General features: G+C 44.1%; 1 protein-coding gene across 49 annotated transcripts in view; it reads left to right on the forward strand.

Annotated features, from left to right (window-relative positions):
• The window catches only part of RIMS2 (regulating synaptic membrane exocytosis 2), an 816,797-nt gene that overhangs the window by 491,046 nt on the left and 303,507 nt on the right, over positions 1 to 22,244 (forward strand). For 48 of the 49 annotated variants that reach the window (XM_068237786.1, XM_068237812.1, XM_068237820.1 and 45 more), the window contains 2 exons: positions 58 to 177; positions 4,697 to 4,796. In XM_068237786.1, the coding sequence (XP_068093887.1) occupies positions 58 to 177; positions 4,697 to 4,796 (220 nt within the window). Of the gene's footprint in view, positions 1 to 57; positions 178 to 217; positions 233 to 4,696; positions 4,797 to 22,244 lie in introns of those variants that run through there. The other variant, XM_068237818.1, reaches the window with a different exon arrangement.

Genomic DNA, 22,244 nt, shown 5'->3' on the forward strand with positions numbered 1-22,244 from the left:
GCTGAGTTGCAAACTTTTTCTAATATGTTTTTCTGTGTTTCTTATTCTACACATTAGCACCCTGTTACGTGGCAAGCATCCAAAGATGGCGACCGATTAATAGGCCGCGTCTTATTAAATAAGAGGTTAAAAGACGGGAGTGTGCCTCGCGATTCTGGAGCAATGCTTGGTCTAAAGGTAAGGCTTCTTCTGTTGCATACCAGTTTGTGAGAGAGCAATGCTTGGTCTAAAGGTAAGGCTTCTTCTGTTGCATAACAATTTGTGAGAAAAAAAGACCACCAGGAGCACCAATAGTGTAGCATTTCTGGGAAATGGAAAATGTAAAGAAATAACTACTCAAAGTGGGTTGCTATAGGCATCCACAATTTTGGCCATGTGGAGAAAGACCTTCTCCATGCTGTTATGATGATTCGTTGGGTCAACTTGCTCCAGAAAAAACAAAGGACCACTGGATGTAGTCACGGAGGTAACCCCTTGGAAAGCAAAGGAGACAATGCAAGATGGGGGAGGCACTCCAATTGTGATGAAGTTTGTAGTGAGTAGAGGGAAGTAATAGGAATGACATCATTTTGTGCTCTGAGACACATACCTCAGAGACTGTCTCATATTGACCTGAGGAGGCTGGCAGGTCCCGTGAAACGCGTTGTCTTTTTATTGGTGTCTAACAATAAAAATGTTAACCTCTTATCACGAGGTAAGACTTGTTCCTATTACTTACCTCCACTCACTGCATACTGTGTCACAATTGGGGCGCCTCCTCCCATCTTGCAACCTTCCAAAAAATTAATTCTAACCCCATTCCCCACACCACTCAGAAGCTAAAATAAATCTTCCTAAGCTCTATTTCCGCGCTGCTGATCACTTCGCACCCCCACTCCTGCTGACACTGAGGAGTTAATAGGGGTGGCTGTAGAGAGAGGCAGCATTCCTAAACACGGAAACAGAAGCTGCGTCTGTCAGGTCGGCGTTTTGCATTCTCCACGTGTCGCGCCTTCAGATCTTGGCTGAGGCTGCACATACGACTTCCGGGGGATTTCTCTTCACGCTGAATTTCTTGAGCGGAAAATACAGGCTGCGGATCAGGCACGTCCGCCTTCCTGAGGCGCCCAAATGAACGTGTCAGTCTTCTCAGAAATAATTTAACACCTACAAGCGCACCATTTGAAGGCATGAAAGCAGCACTTGGCACATGCAATCTGCCAATTTCCCCCTTTGTAGCCGAGGCGCGGACCTTTTGCCGTTTGATCTCGGCTTCTGTTGGTAACAGCCGGCTGCCTCTCCCCGGGAGATTTTTGTTTTAATTCTTTGATTGCGCAGGTTGTTGGATGTGTGCGGAGAGGCGATCCCCCTACATCCAGCGTTACAGCTCTTGAAGTGGAACACACTTAAAGGGTACTCCGGGCAAAATGTTAGAGACATGAGTGAAGTTAAATGAAGACAGGCCATGGCTCTGCTTGTCTGATGTCTTATATTCTCTTTAAAGTTGCTGAAACAATACGCTTGGCCACACTTCCGTTGCAACTCTCGTTCGAAGTGAATGGTTTCACTAGCTTAAAGTGATCCCGAGCCGAAGCTTGGGATCAAAATAAGATGTTTATGTGAAGAGAGGGAAGCCTCAGGATCCTATTGAGGCTTCTCTTGGTGCTCTGATGTCCGCCATCGCTGAGCGCGGCTCCCCTCCAGAATGGGGCTGGGCCCCTCCTCTGTTACGAGCAACAGGAGCACGGAGCTGCTCGTACACGAGCGGCTCCAGCTTACTCCGCATGCACAGGTGGGCTCGCGTGGCTACTGCACGGCCGCACTGCAGGAAGAAGAGCTACGTGGCCCGATACGATTAGCGACACTGTCTTGTCTGCTAATCTTCCGAGGGGCCGCTCTTAGCGACGGGGGACATCAGAGCACAGAGTATCTCATTTTGTACTCAAGCTATGGCTCGGGTACACTTTAAAGCAACCTGACGTGAAAATAAACTGGTGAGGTTAACAATTTTCTCTTTTCCTAATACTAAATAAACACAAACAAGATACACTATGCTCATCCTTTTGAGGGCCTAAGATTTAAATGGGAAAGGAGGTGCCGAGGATAGTGGGTCAATTTACTTACAATCAATAACCCTCTCAGACACTCCCAACAAGCTGGAACTCTAGTAATGATAAAAAACAACCTGAATGCAATTTGTATTTGGGTGCACTTAAAGAGACACTGAAGCGAAAAAAAAATGATATTATGATTTGTATGTGTAGTACAGCTAAGAAATAAAACATTAAGATCAGATACATCAGTCTAATTGTTTCCAGTACAGGAAGAGTTGAGAAACTCCAGTTGTTATCTCTATGCAAACAAGCCATTAAGCTCTCTGACCAAGTTAGTCGTGGAGAGGGCTGTTATCTGACTTTTATTATCTCAACTGTAAGTGAACTGTTTACTTTTTCTCTGCTAGAGGAGAGGTCATTACTTCACAGACTGCTCTGAAAGACTCATTTTGAATGCTAAGTGTTGTGTAATCTGCACATATTATAGAATGATGCAATGTTAGACAAAACAATATATACCCGAAAATAAAAGTATGAGAATATTTTCTTTGCTGCTAATCTTCTAGTAATTATTCATAGTACACAACCAATTCACTATATCATATTTTTTTTCGCTTCAGTGTCTCTTTAATGGAGGATATTGGCTTCCAAAATGGGTTGCATGCTTTTCACCAGCGTTGAGGTTTCCTCTAAGTCAAAAGGGTCCCTATTCTACCCACACCAGTCGGCAAACAAGCAAACATTTCATACTCGTGAACCTGAGATTTGCGCTGAGGCCTGTCTGGCTCTACCATTCTAGGGAACACATGCTCTATGTGAATAGGGAGCCCAGAGCAGCCCATTTATATAATGGTGTAAGTAGTGCAGTTTGTCGACCCCTGGAGATCTTAAACTTATGTATGTGCATGTGTGAGTTCCATAGAATGGTTGAACCAGACAGGCCTCAGTTGGAATCTCAGGTTTGTGAGCATTAAATGTTTTCTTGCTTGCTGACTGCTGTGTAGCAGAACCCCTTTCGACTGGTAGGGAACTTCAATGCTGGTGGAAGGGTCTAGTACCGAGTGCTTTTGCATGCAAACCATTTTGGACACAAATATTTAGTGCAACAGAATACAACTTCCATTGAAGTTTTTATCAATACTAAAGTTCCAGTTTGTTGTTCATGTCCAAGTGCAGTGGGCTAATACTAAATAGGACTTTTCTGGGACCCCATAAGCTATACTAAACTCAGCCAAGGGTTATGGGACTTCTCTGTGGAGAATCCAGCGTGTACAGGTGCCCCTTAAACTTGTTACTGCCCCCATCGCCACAACCCCATAGCTTCACCCCCTCCATGCCCAGCGCATTATTTCCTTCTTACCTTGCCCACCCAAAGCCTCTCAGTTGTATGCCACACCACTGTGCCTCCTCCATTCCCCATAGAAACTGTATAATGCCCCCAAATCATCTCTCCATCACTCAGCCCCGTACTGTCACCCACGGGATCGAGCCCTGATCCATGCAGGAAACAATCATTGTGCACGTGTGCATATCCATAGTCTTGGATTGGTTTGAAAAGTTTAAAGTTTTGGCAGCATCAGGGGAATGTGTATATGCAGCTTTCTTATTACAGACGGAGCTTGAATTGTCGAGCTTTTTATCTGTTCTTTGCACAGGCAGGAGTTTTATGACCTGTAATTATTTATCAGTGAGTGCTTAGTAGTTCCAACTGCAGTCCAGCTCCAGAGAAACTGTCTTCTAGAGCCCTGAATTATTAACCGATACAGTGAGGGAAAATAAATAAAAACACATGCAAATTTGAAGAACGATTGTACTGTACACATGTTTTTGTCATTGTGTTACATGTCACTTATGTTATAATTTTCTCGCTTTCAGGATGTTGATATAACAACCTCACAGAGGTGCTATCTAAAGGCATTCAGTGTCTCCAACAAAAATTCTCCTAAGGCTGATGGGTGTGATCAGGGGATTCATTTGTTATTCTCTGATTGGTAGTCATGCTTCACTTTAGCTTACATAGGAAGCAGAAGTGACACCTGGTCACATGATTTACACACTGATGACATCAGATACGTGGCAGATATGTGGCTTATTCATAATTTTACCTATAGGAGAAATTATGTATAGGAAATTGATTGTTCAAGTACAAAGCCTTCCTTACCCAGAGGCGTAGCTAGGGTTTTCAGCACCGGGGGGGGGGGGGGGGGGGGGGGGTCGGACCAAGTCCCCCCCATCCTCCCGGACAGGATGGGCATGGACACACATCAGAATGTGGTCATGGGTGGAGAAAGATGTATAAATGCTGTTTAGATAGCCACATGTGCTCCCTTCCCCCCCCCCCCATAGATACAGATGTGCCCCCCTTCCCCTTGTTTATATAGCTAGATGTGCTCCCCTTTCTCTGTTGCTGTTAACGCTTCTGCACTCCTCGTCAGAGGGAGGGAGAGAAGCACTTTGGGGAGCCAGCAAGCCACCTCTCACGCACATGGGTGTGGAGCGGCTGTGCTGTGCGGCCCTCACAGTGCTGCACCCGGGGACACGTCTCCCCTTGCCCACCCATAGCTATGCCTCTGTCCTTACCCCTTCAAAAAGTGAAATTAAAATAAATTGCCTGGAGTCGGGTTGTAACTAGCATTTCATGTTCTCTCCTTTTTATTTTGCAGGTTGTGGGGGGCAAAATGTCAGAGTCTGGTCAACTCTGTGCTTATATCACCAAAGTGAAGAAGGGAAGCCTAGCGGACACCGTAGGGCGGCTACGGCCGGGTAAGTCTTTTCTGTATCCAGGATTGGGTTCAGTGGCATAGCTAGAGACTATGGGGCCCTATAGCAAAACTTTCATCTGGCCCTCAGATGCAGGCGCTTTTTTTAGCTGTGCCCACCTGCCTTTACCCTATGGATATGAGTCAATTGGCAAGTCACATTCTCGTGCAGTCTACATTGCATATAGTCCATGGGCACTCAGAGGGTGGAGGGACACAAAAAAGTTAATGGCGAATACATAAAGTACCACCTTGGCCCCGTCTGCTCCAGGGCCCCATAGCAGCTGCTATGGCTATTGCTATGCCCCTGATTGGGTTTTAAGAAGCTACCTCTTGTCCTATACTGCCCCTTACAACCACTCCTTTTATACAGTGAGCACAAACTCCGCCCACATTTTTTAACCACTTAAAGAGAACCTGTACTGAGTAAAAATATTTAAAATAAACACATGAGGTAACTTCAAATGAACATTACATAGTTACCTTGCCATCAGTTCCTCTCAGAAGCTCACCATTTTCTTCTGACAATAATCCCTTCCAGTTCTGACAATATTTTGTCAGATCTGAAATATATCAGTTGCTGTCAGTAAAATATCAGTTGCTGTCAGTTATAGCTGAGAGGAAAACTGATGTACCAGGTAATGTCCATGTTTCCCTATGGCTCAAGTGGGCGATGTTACAGTTTAACTGTGTGCTGACCAGAAAGCTGTTATGGGTAATGACCATTTTCAAAATGGAGGACGGAAAATTCCCTTGATCACAGTGAACAAACAGGACGCAGAACAGGAGAAAGACACCGAGGAGTAGACTACATGGAAGGTAAGTATGACTTGTGTATGCTTATTTTGACTTTTAATTTTCGGTTCAGGTTTTCTTTAAGTACCTGCGGTCTCTGCCCCTTTAGGACCAGAGACTGCTGGTACAGAAAGAAACAGCGGAATCCCAATGAATCGCTGCACATACCCGCCACGTCGGGAACCTGGGCCACCCACTCTGCCGCCTCTGACGGCAGAGTTCCTGTGAGCGGGTCAGGAGCAGATTTCATTGGCTCCTGGCCCTTTCTTTCAATGTAAGCCAATGAGAGTTGCTTACATTAAAAGACGGGGCCAGGAGGCAATGACATCTGCTCCTGACCGGCTCACAGGAACTCTGCAGTCATAGAGACTTCAGAGCCGAGCGAGTTGCGGCGGGAGATGGCGGGGATTCAGCGGCGAGATCAGCGGATGTGTGCAGCGGCGGGGAATTGAAATCTACGCCCTGGCAGCCAGATGGCCAGCAAAACAGGGCGTAGATTTCAGTTAGCGCGGTCCGGAAGTAGTTAAACAAGTGCCAAACATTGATACCTGCTTTGTACTGCCCAGAGCCAAATTCCCAGTGATCGGTCTTGACATAATAAATGCCACTCTTTCAGGCTGTAAGTGGTGAATTACAGTGAAACTAAACTTAAAACCTCTTCTGTCCTCTAAAAGATTAGCCACCGGATGCTAACCTTTATGTTAAAAAAAAAAATCTTCATTGCAATTTATGGAAATCCTAGAAAAAAATATCCTGAAGTTTTAAGGACAACTATTGGTTTGTGTATGTTTTAGCTGCACCCCTTAGCAGAGGTGATTCTGTTTTATTTGAAATGTAACATCGCAGCCAGTGCTGGTCTCTGCATCTCTCATACAGGCTACAACTTGTGTGGAAATCTTGCCTTAAGGGGCCCATACACTTACCGATTTTCCCACAGAAATACAGCCGACTCGATCACTGTGATCGAATCGGCTGTGAAATCGTTGCGCAAACGCTGACTGAATGATTGATTTCTGTCCAAAATCGATAGTTCACGTCGATTCCCGTCGTTCCTGTCCGTGCGGAAGATTTCGCTCAATCGCCGGCGGGTCGGGAGTGTATCGATAGCGGCGTTCGAATGCCTGCCGACCGACTCTAGCGGCAATACATTACCTGATCCGGCCGGCACAAGTCCCCACCGTCACCGCTGCTTCTTCTCCGCGCTGGGCTCAGAGTCCGGCAGGCTTCACTTCTTCCTGTCCCAGCAGGAAGTTTAAACAGTAGAGCGCCCTCTACTATTTAAACTTCCCCGGACAGGACGTTCAGTGAAGCTGGAGCCGAGCGCGGAGAAGAAGACAGCGGAGACCGTGGGGACTCGCGCCGGCCGGATCAGGTAATGTATGCGGGGGCCCGGGGGGCAGCAGGAGATTCACAGATTGTGAATCGATTTCATGCTGAAATCGATTTGAATGTTTGTTTACTTAATTGTTCCGAAGCTAGTTCAAAATATACCTGCTCTCCCAGAATGCTCTGGGTGAGAATTCTGCATGTCTTATCTAGGCCAAGCTTCGCTGGGAGGGTGGGGCTACTACATACCAATATTTAACAATATATACTGTAGGTATAAGTAGTATTTTTGATGCTAAAACCAGGAAAAGTGAGTATCCTGAATAGTTGCATTCTCCTATATGCCACTACAGTGCCTCTTTAAAGAGGAACTGAAGAACCTTTAAAGTGGACCCAAATTAAAATACAAGAAAAATTTAAGAAATAAAATCTCTTTTCTAACTTATAATAATAAATAGCAGCCTTTTTTCAGCTGCATGATGACAAATATAAAATATTTTACTTTTATTGGAGGAAACCCCTCCCTTTCTTTCATATTGCCAGGACAGAATCCGGCAGACTGGTGGAGGGGATAAAAAACAAAACACAGGCTGCTACTGATGATGTCACAGGGGAGGTGATCTTAGCTTGTGTGAGATTTCACATAGACGACGCCTCTGTGAGGGAGGGTAGCTGATGACAAACACACCCATGATCTAAACCCTCCTACTAAGCTCAGAAGTAATGGTTGCCACCTGTATAAGCCTAGTTATGAAAAGAGGAGGGTGAAAAGCATGCGCTGAAATGCTCATAGGCTTGAAGGAGTGTTTATCTTTGTCAGAGTGGTGCAACTAAATATTTTGAATAAAAAAAAAATGTTTTTGGTTTGGGTCCACTTTAAAAAAAAATATAAAGAGTTCCACCTACCTGGGGCTCCTGCCAGCCCCCTGCAGCTGACCTGTGCCCACACAGCTTCAAAGCGATCCTCCGTTCCCTGCCAATTGTCTTCAAGCAGTGGACACTCGACTTCTAAGACTAGGTCCACTGTGCCCTTACCGCGCGCATCCTCTTATGCGTTCCCGTAGCAGGAGCATACTGTGCAGGCGCAGTGGTAACCAGCTGCGCTGAGTGAAAGTGATCCGAGGCGTGGGAACGAAGGATCGTCTTGAAGCTGCGAGGGCACAGGGTGGCTGCAGGGGGCTGGCAGAAGCCCCAGGTAAGTGAAACTCTTATTTTTTTTTTTTTTTTAAAGGTTCTTCAATTCCGCTTTAAATTGTCTTCTCCTTTGGCCAACTGTGCTGCCAACATTGAATTTTGAGTCCATTGAACGGCGATTTGACTGGTTCGGTGTTCTCTGTAGAAAGTGTCAGCCGTGTATAAAGTGCTGTGAATATAGATGAACAGTGATTGCTGGTAATTGGCTATCTATGCTTCGCAGTCAGTAATGTGTTGGATCGCACTCCAGGAATGTCCTCTCATCAGTGAATGGAAAGGCGGTATAGCGTAGCGTGAGGACATGACTAGGGCGCACACTGCAGATCAGGTCACCACAGAGCCACTGGCGTCACTGTTGCGAATGGCCCCAGTCTCTGGAGGTCCTCGGCGTCACGAGTTGAGGGTTGAAATCTGTGTACGTCAGTGCAAATAAATCACATTAGTGCCCTTTACTGGTATTATGTCATTTGCAAACACTGAGGGGTTTTCATCTGCATCGATGATTTATGTTGCTAATTTACTTGCAGGGTTCTTACAGGGAGGCGTTACAGAGCTTAATATAGCCACTGGGTTGTTTTTTTTTTGCAGACCCTCTGGGACCAAACTGTAGTTGTACAACAATGTTGGAGATGTAAAGATGCTGTCTGATGAATAAGACACACATATGATATATTCCCTCTCCCACTACATTATCAATGCAGCTTAAAGAGGAACTTAAACTCAGGATTGAACTTCATCCTAATCGGTAGCCCATACCTCCTTTCCCGTGAGAAATCCTTACCTTTTCTCGAATAGATGTATGGCTGATTTTGTGGTGAAACACCTCCCACAATGTGATGTCAGGGCCATGGGCCACTACCAAACAAGCAGTGTCTCCCCTTGTGCATAGAACTCTCAGTAAACAAACATTCTGCAAAATTCACCTGGCAGGACTAAAGATCTTGCCGCCTGTGATAAATTTCAGAATGAAAGATTTTACAATGGGCACATGCTGACTAAATACTGTATTTTTCGGACTATAAGACTCACTTTTTCTCCTCCAAAAGTTGGGTGGTAAAATCACTGCGTCTTATAGTCCAAATGCAGGGAGTTCCTGACTTACGCCTGCCAATACGAACCTCCAACCAGCTGCAATGTCGGGGACTCCCTGTACTGTGCCCATGCAGAGGAGGACACAGGGGGACAAATGGAGGACACAAAGGGGCATAGAGGAGGACACATGGGGACAAAGGGCCAAAGAGGAGGACCCATGAGGGCACAGGGAGACACAAGAGGTAGAAGGGGGCATGAGGTACAAAGGGGGCATAATCCACAAGATGCCCCTTCACCATGGATGCACCAGGTTTAGTTTATATTCTTTTTTTCCCCTGGTTTTTAGTCCTCTAAACCTAGGTGCGTCTTTTGGTCAGAAACGTCTTATAGTCATAAAAATACGGTAATTTATAAATGAATATTGCAAAAAAATAAGCAATTTTATCCATTACCTTTTTCACTACAGTTCCTCTTTAAAGCGGTATCGTCACCATAAAAATCAAATTTCAACAGCAACTGGTCTGAGTGTATTAAGTGATAAAGGTGCTAATCCTGCATTCAAAACTTTTTCTGCTCTTATGATTTGGAGTTATCACATACTTATGGAGCACTGGCCCTTTAGTAGTCGGTGCCAAAGAATTGCATGCTGGGGGTTCTTATCTATAATCTATTCCTCCTCTTCCCTTTATTTCCCTGCCAGCTGCTTATCTGAAACCTAATCCCCTACTTACTTGTGTTTACAAGCAAGGCTGAGGCGACTCAGCGATTGGAGGAGACAAAAAAAAGTAAAGGGCAGAAATGACATCACGAGTTAAGGTGGGTACACACGTCAGATAAAAGTCTTTGGAAAATGAAAGATCACAGACCAATTTTACCCCCTACCATGTAGTATAAGAGCCATACCTACACAGCCTATTCTATGGAGCTGAACTCCCCATCAGATAATATCTTTGCAAGATGCTGCACACAAAGATGCTGTACACATTCAACAGATCAGTATCTGCGAAAGATCAGTTCCTGCAAAATGCATTGATAGTCTATGATATCTGCAGATCTCATACACACCTTGTTTAAAGGACATTCATCTGCAGATCAGACAATTATCTGCCGATCTGAAGATCCATCCGGGTGGATCTGATCTGCAGATAACTGTCCTTTAAACAAGGTGTGTATGAGATCTGCAGATATCATAGACTATGAATGCATTTTGCAGGAACGGATCTTTTGCAGGAACAGATCTTTTGCAGATACTGATCTGTTGAATGTGTACAGCATCTTTTGTGTGCAGCATCTTGCAAAGAGTTTTATCTGATAGGGAGTTCAGCTCCATAGAATAGACTGTGTAGGTATGACTCTCATACTACATGGAAGGGGGTAAAATTGTTCTGTGATCTTTCATTTTCCAAAGACTTCTCTCTGACGTGTGTACCCACCTTTAGTCTTAACTGTGGGCAAAAGACATGGCCCCCACCAGGAACAGAATTCTCGTCATTTACTTACTAACATATACTGAAATCAAAACGTGGACAGTATAATACATGTGTTATGTAAGTAGATCAAGTATTTATCTACATATATATATATATATATATATATATATATATATATATATATGTTTTTTCCCTGGCATAGTATGGCTGATCCTACTGCTTTAAAGGAAACCTGTAATGCCATAAAAAGAGTTCCACTTACCTGGGGCTTCTACCGCCCCCCCCTGCAGATGTCCTGTGCCTGCGCCAGGACAAAACGATCCTCCGGTCCCTCGCCGCTGCTAAGTTTTGCTTTCCTCTGTCACCGGCCACTGTGCCTGCCTGGCCTTGGCCGCATCCTTCTTTGTTTGCGCTCCTGTTGCTGGGAGTGTCCTGCGCAGACACAGTACAAGAAAATATCTACTCTGCCTGTGCAGGGTGTTCCCGACAACAGGGGGGCAAACAAGGATGCGTGTGGCCAGGGCCAGGCAGGCACAGTGGCCGGAGACAGAGGAAAGCGAAACTGAACTGCGGCCGGAGACCGGAAGATTGTTTAGTCCCGGTGCAGGCACAGGACATCTGCAGGGGGCTGGTAGAAGCCTCCAGGTAAGTGAAACGCTTTCTTTTTTTATAGAGTAACCAAGCAACTCGGGGTGACCCAAACCACCAGGAATGTATAGGGTGATAAGAGACTGAAAAGCCTTCCTACTAATAAGCAATGCTTGGTGAAATGTGCCTTCTTAAAACAGAAGGGAACTTGCAATAATTCAGCTATAAGTGAACATTTGTGGTTACCCACAATGCACCACTACTAAATATGCAAATTATCACTTTTCACCCCTGTAAGCCCTTTTTATGGCATTACAGGATAAGTGTTGAAAATCCTTCTATGATGTAAAAAGAGTGTTGGTCATGTGATTGGTGCTGCTCCTTAAAGGGAACCTCAACTGAAACCTAAAAAAAGCGTTTCACTTATTAAAAATCTATAGGAAGGTGGAAACAAATGGAGGAGGGTGCATGCCAATATCACACTTATTAAAGAGGAACTCCAGTGAAAATAATGTAATAAAAAAAAGTGCTTCATTTTTACAATAATTATGTATAAATGATTTAGTCAGTGGGGGGAAAAATGAGTTGAACTTACCCGGGGCTTCTAATGGTCCCCCGTAGACGTCCTGTACCTGCGCAGCCACTCACCGATGCTCCAGCCCCGCCTCTGGTTCACTTCTGGAATTTCAGACTTTGAAGTCTGAAAACCACTGCGCCTGCATTGCCGTGTCCTCACTCCCGCTGATGTCACCAGAAGTGTATTGTGCAGGCCCAGTATGATCTGTGCCTGCACAGTACGCTCCTGGTGACATCAGCGGGAGCGAGGACACGGCAACGCAGGCGCAGTGGTTTTCAGACTTCAAAGTCTAAAATTCCAGAAGTGAACCGGAGGCGGGGCCGGAGCATCGGTGAGTGGCTCCGCGGGCACAGCATGTCTGCGGGGACCATTAGAAGCCTCGGGTAAGTTAAACTGCTTTTCTCTCGACCCCCTACAGTATTCCTTTAAGAGGACCCACATCATGCATAGAGTCCATGCAGGGTACTGGTAGCCATCATTGGTGCACCAGCGTGAGTGATATCTGGCAGGTAAGGCGTGTGTGCGGGCGGCAGAGGCCACTAGCAGAGGAGCCCCAAGAACGCCAGGCCACGTGTAGCCTTAAAAGCGTTTCACTTACTTGGGGCTTCAACCAGCCTCCTGCAGCCGCCCTGTCCTCTCCTGCTGGCAGCACGCAGAGGCTGCAGATGGGAACCAAGCCTTTAGGTGGCCATACATGAGGCAACATGATGACCGATCATCCGTCCAACTCTATTATTATAATCTGAATCGAATGAAAATCTGTGCCGCCAAGTGCATGCCCGACCAACAGTGCGACCAGTAGGGCTGCACGGTTTTTCGGTTTTAAACCGAAACCGCGGTTCGTGTGGAGACGATCTGGTGATCGTCACTCCCCTCGGTTTTCAGACAGCTGCCCGCTGTCTGTACGCTTGGCCCGCCTACCGCTGCGCCGATTGGGCAGAAGCAGTGAATATTTTTTTATGGTTTAATAAGCCGGGAAGCGAGGGCGGATCCACTCGAGTGAGCGGCACACCGCTTCACCAATTGCTGGATAGCAATGGAATGACTGCAGCGGTAGCCGGAGCTGTACGCTCTGTATAGCGCCGCCTACCGCTGCAGTCATTTCATCGCTATCCAGCAGTTAGTGAAGCTGTGTGCTGCTCGCTCGAGTGAATCCGGCCCCCGCTGCCCGGCTCATTAACGATCATAAATATGCACTGCTTCTGCCTAATCACTGGATCTCCTCGGCGCAACGGAAGGCAGATTCTGAGAATCCATCAGCAGCTCCAGCAAGAGCCCCTCTGCACTGATCCGTCCCAATGACCGGCCTCCGTGTCACATGTCAGAAGGACATGAAAATCCAGCTTGAAAAGAGATTGCGCCCTGTCTGCGAGGGAACATATATCCTGATAAGGACAGTGTGCTTTGCTGCATTGATGTGTATTTTAGAGAACTGCTATCCAACATTTTTTTAGCATCTACCCCTTTATTGTAAAAGGGTACATTCTAAGTACTCCATGTGGGTAACATCCTCTTTGAAAAAAAATCGTGGAAAAATCGAAATCACAATTTTTTAGAGAAAAATCGCAATCACAATTTTTTAGAGAAAAATCGCAATTTTAATTTTTACCTAAAATCGTGCAGCCCTAGCGACCAGTTTCAGGCCAAAATTAGTCTCATTGATCAATCGGACTTGCTGCAAGATGTAAGGCCGATTTGCAGATAGCCATACATCTAGCGATGATGGGCAGATTCAAGCAAGAGACAAATCTCTCTCTAATTGAATCTAATAAGAGAGAGGTCTCTCGGCTGCCCATGCACCGCAAACTGATTCCTGACCAATTTCAGCTTGAAATTGATCAGGAATCGGCCCTGTGATGCCGCATCCGACCGCCTCGCCGGTTTGACGCTGTCTGTCCTTCTGTTTAAAGGGACCCTGAGCAGTAAAAAATAAACAAAATCGGGATTTACCTGCGGCTTCCTCCAGCCCACCGTAGGCCGGGAGGTCACCCGGCGTCCTTCTGGCTTCTCTCCCGGTCCCGCTGCAGAATTGACGACTAGCAACACCCAGGCCGAGTGTCGGGTTGACACTTTCTTAACGGGGACACTACGCATCATCACGATGGCTGCTATGTGTCATTACGCTGGCCGACAGTACTGCGCATGCGCAGTGTTCTAACTCTAAACCGTGCATGCGCAGTACTGTCATGCCGGCCGCCATGATCACGTGTAGCGGTCGGCGTGAGAAGTAGGGAGAGACTGGGAGCCTGCAGGGAATTAACCGTCCCTGCTCGGTACTCCAAGTCCTGCTGGATACTGGATGGTCGCTCTCCTGTACTACGATAGACTTTCCAGAAAAACTGAAAAGCTATTACCTCCAAAGGAGGTCTGACTGGTAATGGGTAGGGTGGAGGCGCCCAATGTGTGTTCTGTTTTAGTGGTTTAAAATAAAAATAATAAAAAAGAGAGGTAACCGCTTACCTCTCTAGAAGATATAGACACCAGGTGCCAACACTCTGGGGGTTTTTAGGGTTAGGCAGCACCAGGGTAGGGGGAGGGATCGGTGTTAGGCATTGACAGAGAGGGTTCTGTGTGAGAATAGGGTTAGGTTAGATCATAGTGAAAGATCAGTAAAGATTACTGATATTTTATTATTGGAATTAATGAGGAACTCCAGTGAAAATAATGTAATAAAGTGCTTCATTTTTACAATAATTATGTATAAATGAGTGTCAGTGTTTGCCCATTGTAAAATATTTTAAATCCCTGATTTATATTCTGACATTTATCACATGGTGACATTTTTACTGCTGGTAAGTGATGTAGCTGCTGCTTGCTGTTTTGGAAGTTGGAAACGGCTGTAAACCGCTATTTCCCACAATGCAACAGGGTTTACAGACAGGAAACTGCCAGGAGTACCATGGTCCTCAGTTTTTGTGGGAGGGGTTTCACCACAATATCAGTCATACAGCGCCCCCTGATGGTCTGTTTGTACAAAGGAATAGATTTCTAATGTAAAAGGGGGTATCAGCTACTGATTGGGATAAAGTTCAATTCTTGGTTGGAGTTTCTCTTTAAGTAGTACAGTACTGATTTTCTGCTAGCTGCAATCTCCGTCGCCCTTTTTACCAAGCACCTTATTTCCATGTACACCACATAGCTCCTTTACTTCCAGCTAATGTTCTGCACAGTCCTGCTGCTCGGATGAATGACAGAAGGAAGACTCTATCACTGCTATAAAGATGGATTATAAGCATGCAGCATGGATGTGAGTGCAGAGGACACGGCCTGCCCTGGGCTTTGCTTTGTCAGCTTGGCTTTGCTCTAGTGCTGCAGGCCGCACTTTGGTCACTGGCAGCATGGAGTTCATAGAGGAATTAACCCCAACCTGTCATTCACAAAATGAGAATTATTATTTTTTGTATTTATAAAGCGCCAACATATTACGCCGCCCTGGACAATAAATACATACAATAATACAAAGGATGACAGACGTCACAAGATTAAACAACATAGGACAAAGCTATACAAGGCAAACGGTACAAGATACTTGATCATGTGATTTGGGCTGGTTAGGTAGGTCCAGTAAGACAACGACGAGGTAGATGTAGGAAAGGGAGTACAGAGTCATGCAGGGTACACTAGGGAAGGGAGGACCCTGCCAAAGGCTTACAGAATCCCTGCCCAAGTAAGCATATCCATAGTCAGGAGTCATCTGCAGAAATGAGGATACAAATAGGGGCATTTTACACCAAAAATCACAATTGCAAATTGACTGATTTTCTATTTTATGCTGAGGAGTATGGATTTTTCCTTGTAAAATAATACCAGTTGCCTGACTCTCCTGCTGATCCTGTGTCTCTAATACTTTTAGCCGCAGCCCCTCAACAAGCATGCAGATCAGGTGCTCTGACTGAAGTCAGACTGGATTAGCTGCATGCTTGTTGCAGGTGGGTGATTCAGCCACTACTGTAGCCAAAGGCATCAGCAGGACTGCCAGGCAACTGGTATTGTTTAAAAGGAAACATCCATATCCCTCTCATTAAAGGTTAACTGTACGTGATTTCCGTGCTATTGGTTGTTTTCACTGCTATTTGTGTTTTCTCGATGGTTAAAGCGGACCTGAACTCAGAACTTCCTCTCAGCTCTATAAGCTACACAACAGCATAATAACCTTCACAGAAAAACATTTCTTTGTTATAGCTTACAGAACTCCTGTAATAAATCTGCAGTGTATCTACTTCCTGGTTTCATGGAAATAGGCATGGAGTTAACATCCTTTGTTAGCAAATTAGCTGCTCTGCTGAGGCAGCTAGCTTACGCAGCTAAGAGCTTAAATTGCAGTGGTAATTAGTGATTAAGGGAATTAGACAGGCTAAACCAGGCCATGGGCAAACTCGGCCCTCCAGCTGTAACAGCTGGAACTACAAGTCCCACAATGCATTGAAGGAGTCTAACAGCCACAGTCCTGACTCATAAAGGCAAATGCATTGTGGGACTTGTAGTTCCGTAACAGCTGGAGGGCCAAGTTTGCCCATGCCTTGGCTAAACTCTCTAAATACATACAGGGTGCATTTCTCTGTGTTTTCCTTCTGTCCTGTGTAAGAGTTCACGTCCACCTTAACAGGAAAAAGGCTGCATGCACTGCACACAAAAAAAAAGGAATCATGAACTTAGTATTCTGTATTTGTTCGCAGCACCCGTTATAACGTTGGGACTGCTGCCTTGTGCTTTCTTCCTCAATCCCTCTCTTGCACACCCAACCCTTTATCTGTAATTATAACTTAACATACTCTATATGTCACAGTCAGATCTCGAAGGTGGGCAGTTTGAAATTAGGCCTGCCAATACCTTGGGGGGGGGGGGGGGGGGGGGGGGGGTGTTACCTCCTTCAGTAGTGGTGCATTGTGCATTCTTTTCACATCATAGAAGGATTTTCAACACTTATCCTGTAATGCCATAAAAAGGGGCTTACAGGGGTGAAAAGAGATAATTTGCATATTCAGTAGTGGTGCATTGTGGGTAACCACAAATGTTCACTTATAGCTCAATTATTGCAAATTTCCTTCTGTTTTAAGAAGACAAATTTCACCAAGCATTGTTAATTAGTAGGAGGGCTTTTTGGTCTCTTTTATCCTCCTATACATTCCTAGTAGTTTGGGTCACCCCGGGCTGCTTGGTTACTCTGTTGTACTGGTCCAAGCCCTATCTCATACAGTCTTATCAATCCCTGCCATGTACTGATGAGGGCCAAAAGCCCAAAACAGGCTGTCTACATGTGGGGTTGGTGTGGCTGTGTAATATTTAAAGCTATAGGCTTGCTATACACCAGTGGCTTACGGGGTGGAAAGAGATAATTTACATATTCAGTAGTGGTGCATTGTGGGTAACCACAAATGTTCACTTATAGCTAAATTTTTGCAAATGTCCTTCTGTTTTAAGAAGGCAAATTTCACCAAGCATTACTCTACAAAATGCTGCAAAGCATTTCATGGGACTACACCAGGCATGGGCAAACTCGGCCCTCCAGCTGTTACGGAACTACCAGTCCCACAATGCATTTGCCTTTATGAGTCATGACTGTGGCTGTCAGACTCCTGCAATGCATTGTGGAACTTGTGGTCCCTAACAGCTGGAGGGCCAAGTTTGCCCATGCCTGGACTACACCCTGCTTCCTCAGACAACATTTTCAACAGGAACAACTTTAAATCCCCAGGATGAGAATTGCCTTTCTGTAAATACCTGAAATGGCCGACTGATGCTGTCAATATGAACCTTCTCCTTTTGAACTTTAGCTGGCCTGAAAGTGAACTTTTTAGAGCAGATCCAATGCTTTGACTCTGGTGTGACTCCACAGGCTGCATGCTTGTTGCAAGTGTGGGACTGAAAAATAACTAAACCAGAAGGTGAGTATGACAGCCAGGCAACTGGCATTGTTTATAGGGAATGAAGATAGCAGCCTTCATATACCTCTCACTTGAGGTTTCCTGTAACTCCTCCTCACTCTGTAGAGGAAAGTCTTGTTTGTTGCTGCATCTGTCACTCTAGGAGAGGTTACTGTCTGGACAGGAAATCATGAACATTTTCACAGTTGGGGATACAAGACTGCAATAAAAGCAATTAAATTAACACCTACAATATCCACGACTAAAATTAAAATTATTTTCTGAAATGGGCTTTAAGCTTTGCTTTGAGATTTGTTTTTCCAACACAAGATTATCTTATTGGAATGGATTTAATGTTTTCCCCAGATTGTTTGGAACGCAGTGGGAGGTGGGAAAGCAGAGAACAAATGCTGTTCAAGCACAAATTAAGTACCTATTCAAACGCAAATGAGCGCTATTCATATGCAAGTGGCAGGCAAGCGATGGCGTACTCGCCTTAAAAGTATACGTTTTGTTTTGGTATCCAAATCATTTAGATAGGTCAGAATGCCTGCAGGACAAAACACACATCATTAAAAGAACCTCTAAAACTGATCAAAAGTTTGTATATCCATAAACGTCTAAATCCACATAATCTACTGCGTGTTTATGTGAAGTGATGCTCGGTACACACCATGCAGATTTACCTGCCAGGTCAATTATTTCCAACATGTCCGATCTAAATTTCGATAGCTTTTTCAATTTTCAGATTGTTTTTGAAATTGTTTTTCAGATCGTTTTTTGGATCGATTTTCATAGAACTAAATGAAAATTGGTCGAAAAAACCAATTTAAAAAAAAGATCGAAAAATTTATCGAAATTCAGATCGGACATGTTGGAAATAATCGATCTGGCAGGTAAATCTGCCAGAAAATTGTATGGTGGTGTGTACCTAGCATAAGAGATATATGGAGGCTGCCATATTTATTGTCTTTTAAGCAATATCAGTTGCCTGGCTGTCCTGTGGATCCTCTTCTTCTAAAACTTTTATCCATAGACCCGAAACAAGCATACAGATCAGCTGTTTCTGATTTAGACACTACTGAGGCCAGAATGATCAGTAGCTGTGGAGTCGGTACAAAAATAATCCGAATCCAACTCTGACTCCTTAGTTTATAAATCCACTAACTCCAACTCCAGGTACCCAAAATTGCTCCGACTCCTCGACTCCGACTCCTTAGCCTAATACTTACCAGGGCTGTGGAGTTGGTACAAAAATCATCCGACTCCGACTCATCAGTTTATGAAACCACCGACTCCAACTCTGACTCCTTGTACCCAAAATTACTCAGACTCTGACTCCAACTCAGACTCCACAGCCCTGACCAGTAGGACAGCCAGGCAACTGGTATTTTTTTTTGTTTGTTTGAAAGGAAATAAATATGGCAGCCTTCATATGCTTCTCAGCTTTTTTTTTCTAACAGCATTTGGATTTTGTATGTCCCTCTATCCCCCACCATAGCAACAGAATGCATTGTTAGCCTGGATGCTAGCAATGTGTCTGTATAGCATCGGTTTCAAAATTGTCACCTGAGGGATCGTTTCACGAGTGACGATTCTTGCACGTGTGTACTTCAGAGAGTTCCACTAAGTAACACTAAAGCGGAAAAAAACTCATGATATAATTGTATGTGTAATACGGATCATTAATAGAACATAAGTGGCAAAGAAAATAGTGTCAGATTTTTATTTTCAGGTATATAGCTTTTTTTTTTTTTTTTTTGGAAACATTGCATCATTCTCTAATAATTGCAGTTTCCACAATACACACAACATTTTAAATGATTTCACAGAGCAGGCTAGTGACCCTTTGAACTTTTCTCTGAAGAAAAACCATAAACAAAGAAGGACCAAACAAAAGACCGTTGAGATAAGTGCTTCAAAAGACAGTGCTGTCCACATAAAGTTGCAGAGCTTAGAGAAGCTCTTTTGCATGTATAACTGAAGTTTCTCAACTCTTCCTGTACTGGAAACAATATGAGACTCATATCTGTGCTAAAAATTTTCTATTTCTTAGCTGTACTACACAAACAAGTCATTATATCATAAGTTTATTTTCACTTCAGATTCCCTTTAAACACAAAAGCAGACAGTAAATGTCTCTTATGTTATCAATAGGATGTGTTTTACACTGTTAAATGGTATGCAAATGCACAACACAATCTCCAGACTGCAAATGCAAAATGCCGTCCTGCTGCATTTTTCCACAGCCACACCACAAACCTGAATCGGATGCAATACAAGCCTATGGGAACGGACAGTATCTGTTTCCCCATAGGCTTCCCGCCACATGAAAAATTCTACCTCTTCCATAGAAATTTGGTACCACCATTCCAGTTCTTCCTGCCCCTGCTTGTCCAGGAAGCATAGGGCTTCATAGTGGAGTGAAAAAGAACCAATGGGAATCCTCCTGCAACAGAGAAAATGTTAATTGGTTCATGTGGACCAATGCAAATCCTCCCTGTTTTTTTTTTTTTCAACATTAACTTTTTATTGAATTTTAAGGTGATAACAAATTATGCAGTTATAGAACAAATCTGAGGTTGTGATCTTTCCAGTATAAGGCATTACATTTGCAGATGGATGCATAACAATGTATACAAAACATTATGACAGGGATAGCAGGGATAGTTGTGTTAGAGCTAGTAAGGTGTATTAACTTAAACCGTTTCCCTTCTGTCTATAGGAGTCTAAGTTCACTTGAGAGTTACTAGGCAGTATAAATCATATCGAACATGGGCTGGGATTAGAGTCCGGTCCCGCTCATTAACTTGGCCTCTACGGCTGAGCAGGACTTGGCCTCTCCAGGCCATGTTACAGGGAGTCTCCAGAGTGAGGCTTCCTGTACTTGAGTGTAGTTAAACATTTTCCTCGTATGTATTTCGATGCCTATAGCAGTTGGGGGGAGATTGGGTAAACGGGTCAGCTTGATAGCCCATTAGTCTATATGTGGGTTATGGTAAGTGTTGCCTTGCAGATAGATTTAGGTTCGGTTGTGGGAGATATCTGGACTGAACACTTATGATGCATCTGTAGGGGAGAATTATAGATATAGCTAACCTATATTAACAAAAACAAAAACAATGAGTCCAACGGGGACTTCAACCATAGATGTAGACGTGTGCTGGATGGGGAATTGGTCTACTAGTGCTCATAGTAGAAAAGGGGCTTCCAAGAGTCTGGAATTGATCTATTCCGATTCTTAGGGCATAGTTTGGCTGAGAGTTTAAGTTCCATTATCAGGTTGTTGGAAATTTTGGTAATTAGTTGTGTCACATTCAAAGGTTCCGTAGATTTCCAGTTAGTGGTAATTGTGCTTTGGGCTACCATGATAGTATGACATATTATAAATTGATGGGGCTTTCCAATCTTCTCAAGATCCAGAAGGAGTAATGCTAATTGTGGGGTGAGGCGGAATTTTGTAGAATAATGTCTACAGATTATTAATTCAATTGAGTTCCAAAGTTCGGCTACTAGGGGGCATTCCCAAAGCATATGCATTAGGGTACCTTTTTCTTTGTTACATTTCCAGCATATGTTGGATGTGGATTGAGAGAAAGTGGCTAATTTTCTAGGGGTGATGTACCACCTATATAATGTTTTTTGGTATTGTTCCCAGTGGGTGTTGCATTTGGAATAGGTAAGTAAAAGTTTATTTGCTCTAATAATTTGTTATGGTAGGATATGGATCTGGAGGTCATATGACCAGGTTTGTAGGTATTTCTGAATAGGCGATGTATTTGTGTGCAAGAGCTTGTTGTACCAGATGGAAATGCCTCATTTTGCCTGTATCTTGGAATTAAGGAGAGTGACTATATGGTCATGCTGTTTGGGTATAGTGATTTTTTTTGATCTGAGAAGACTGGAAATCCTCAAATAAGAGAACATCATTGAATTTGGGAGTTTATGTTGAGTTTGAAGTTGTGAGAATGGCTTTATATGAGAATTGTCATATAAGTCATTTAGGAATGGAACTCCTCTGCTTACCCAGTCTAGAACCTGAATATCAGGAATCATTACCTGTATAGTGGATATAGGAATCTTAACGTATAGGGAATGTTGGGTCTCAGGGGGATATTTACAAAAATGTTCCCATGAAAGAAGAGTAGATTGAATGGTAGGGAATTCAGATTTGGGGGGCTTATGTTTAAGGAGGATACTGGCAAGTAGGTCTCGGAGCGAAAAGTTTAATATTCTACCTTCCTGAGACAGCCACAATTTATCTGGGGGTTTAGACCACCATTGTCGAGCTGATTCAAGGTTGGCAGCATGGTAGTAATTCTCAATATTGGGAAGGCCCATTCCTCCTGTATGCTTAGGATATATCATGGTGTTGTAGGAAACTCTGGCTTTTTTCCCTCCCCAAATAAATTGGTTAATGATTTTCTTAATGTCATTAAAATACGATTTGGGTAGAGGAATTGTTAGGGTTCTTAACATGTAGAGAATTTTCGGCAATACAAACATTTTAAATGCCACGATTTTTCCTGACCAAGAAAGAATAAATTTTGCTAGATTTTGGCAGTCTTTTTTGACTTCTGCTAGTAGGGGTATATAGTTTTCTTTGAAAAGGTCTGATGAGAGACGAGTAAGTTGAATGCCAAGGT

The sequence above is a fragment of the Hyperolius riggenbachi genome, chromosome 5 (assembly GCF_040937935.1).
Source record: "Hyperolius riggenbachi isolate aHypRig1 chromosome 5, aHypRig1.pri, whole genome shotgun sequence".
Lineage (NCBI taxonomy): Eukaryota > Metazoa > Chordata > Amphibia > Anura > Hyperoliidae > Hyperolius > Hyperolius riggenbachi.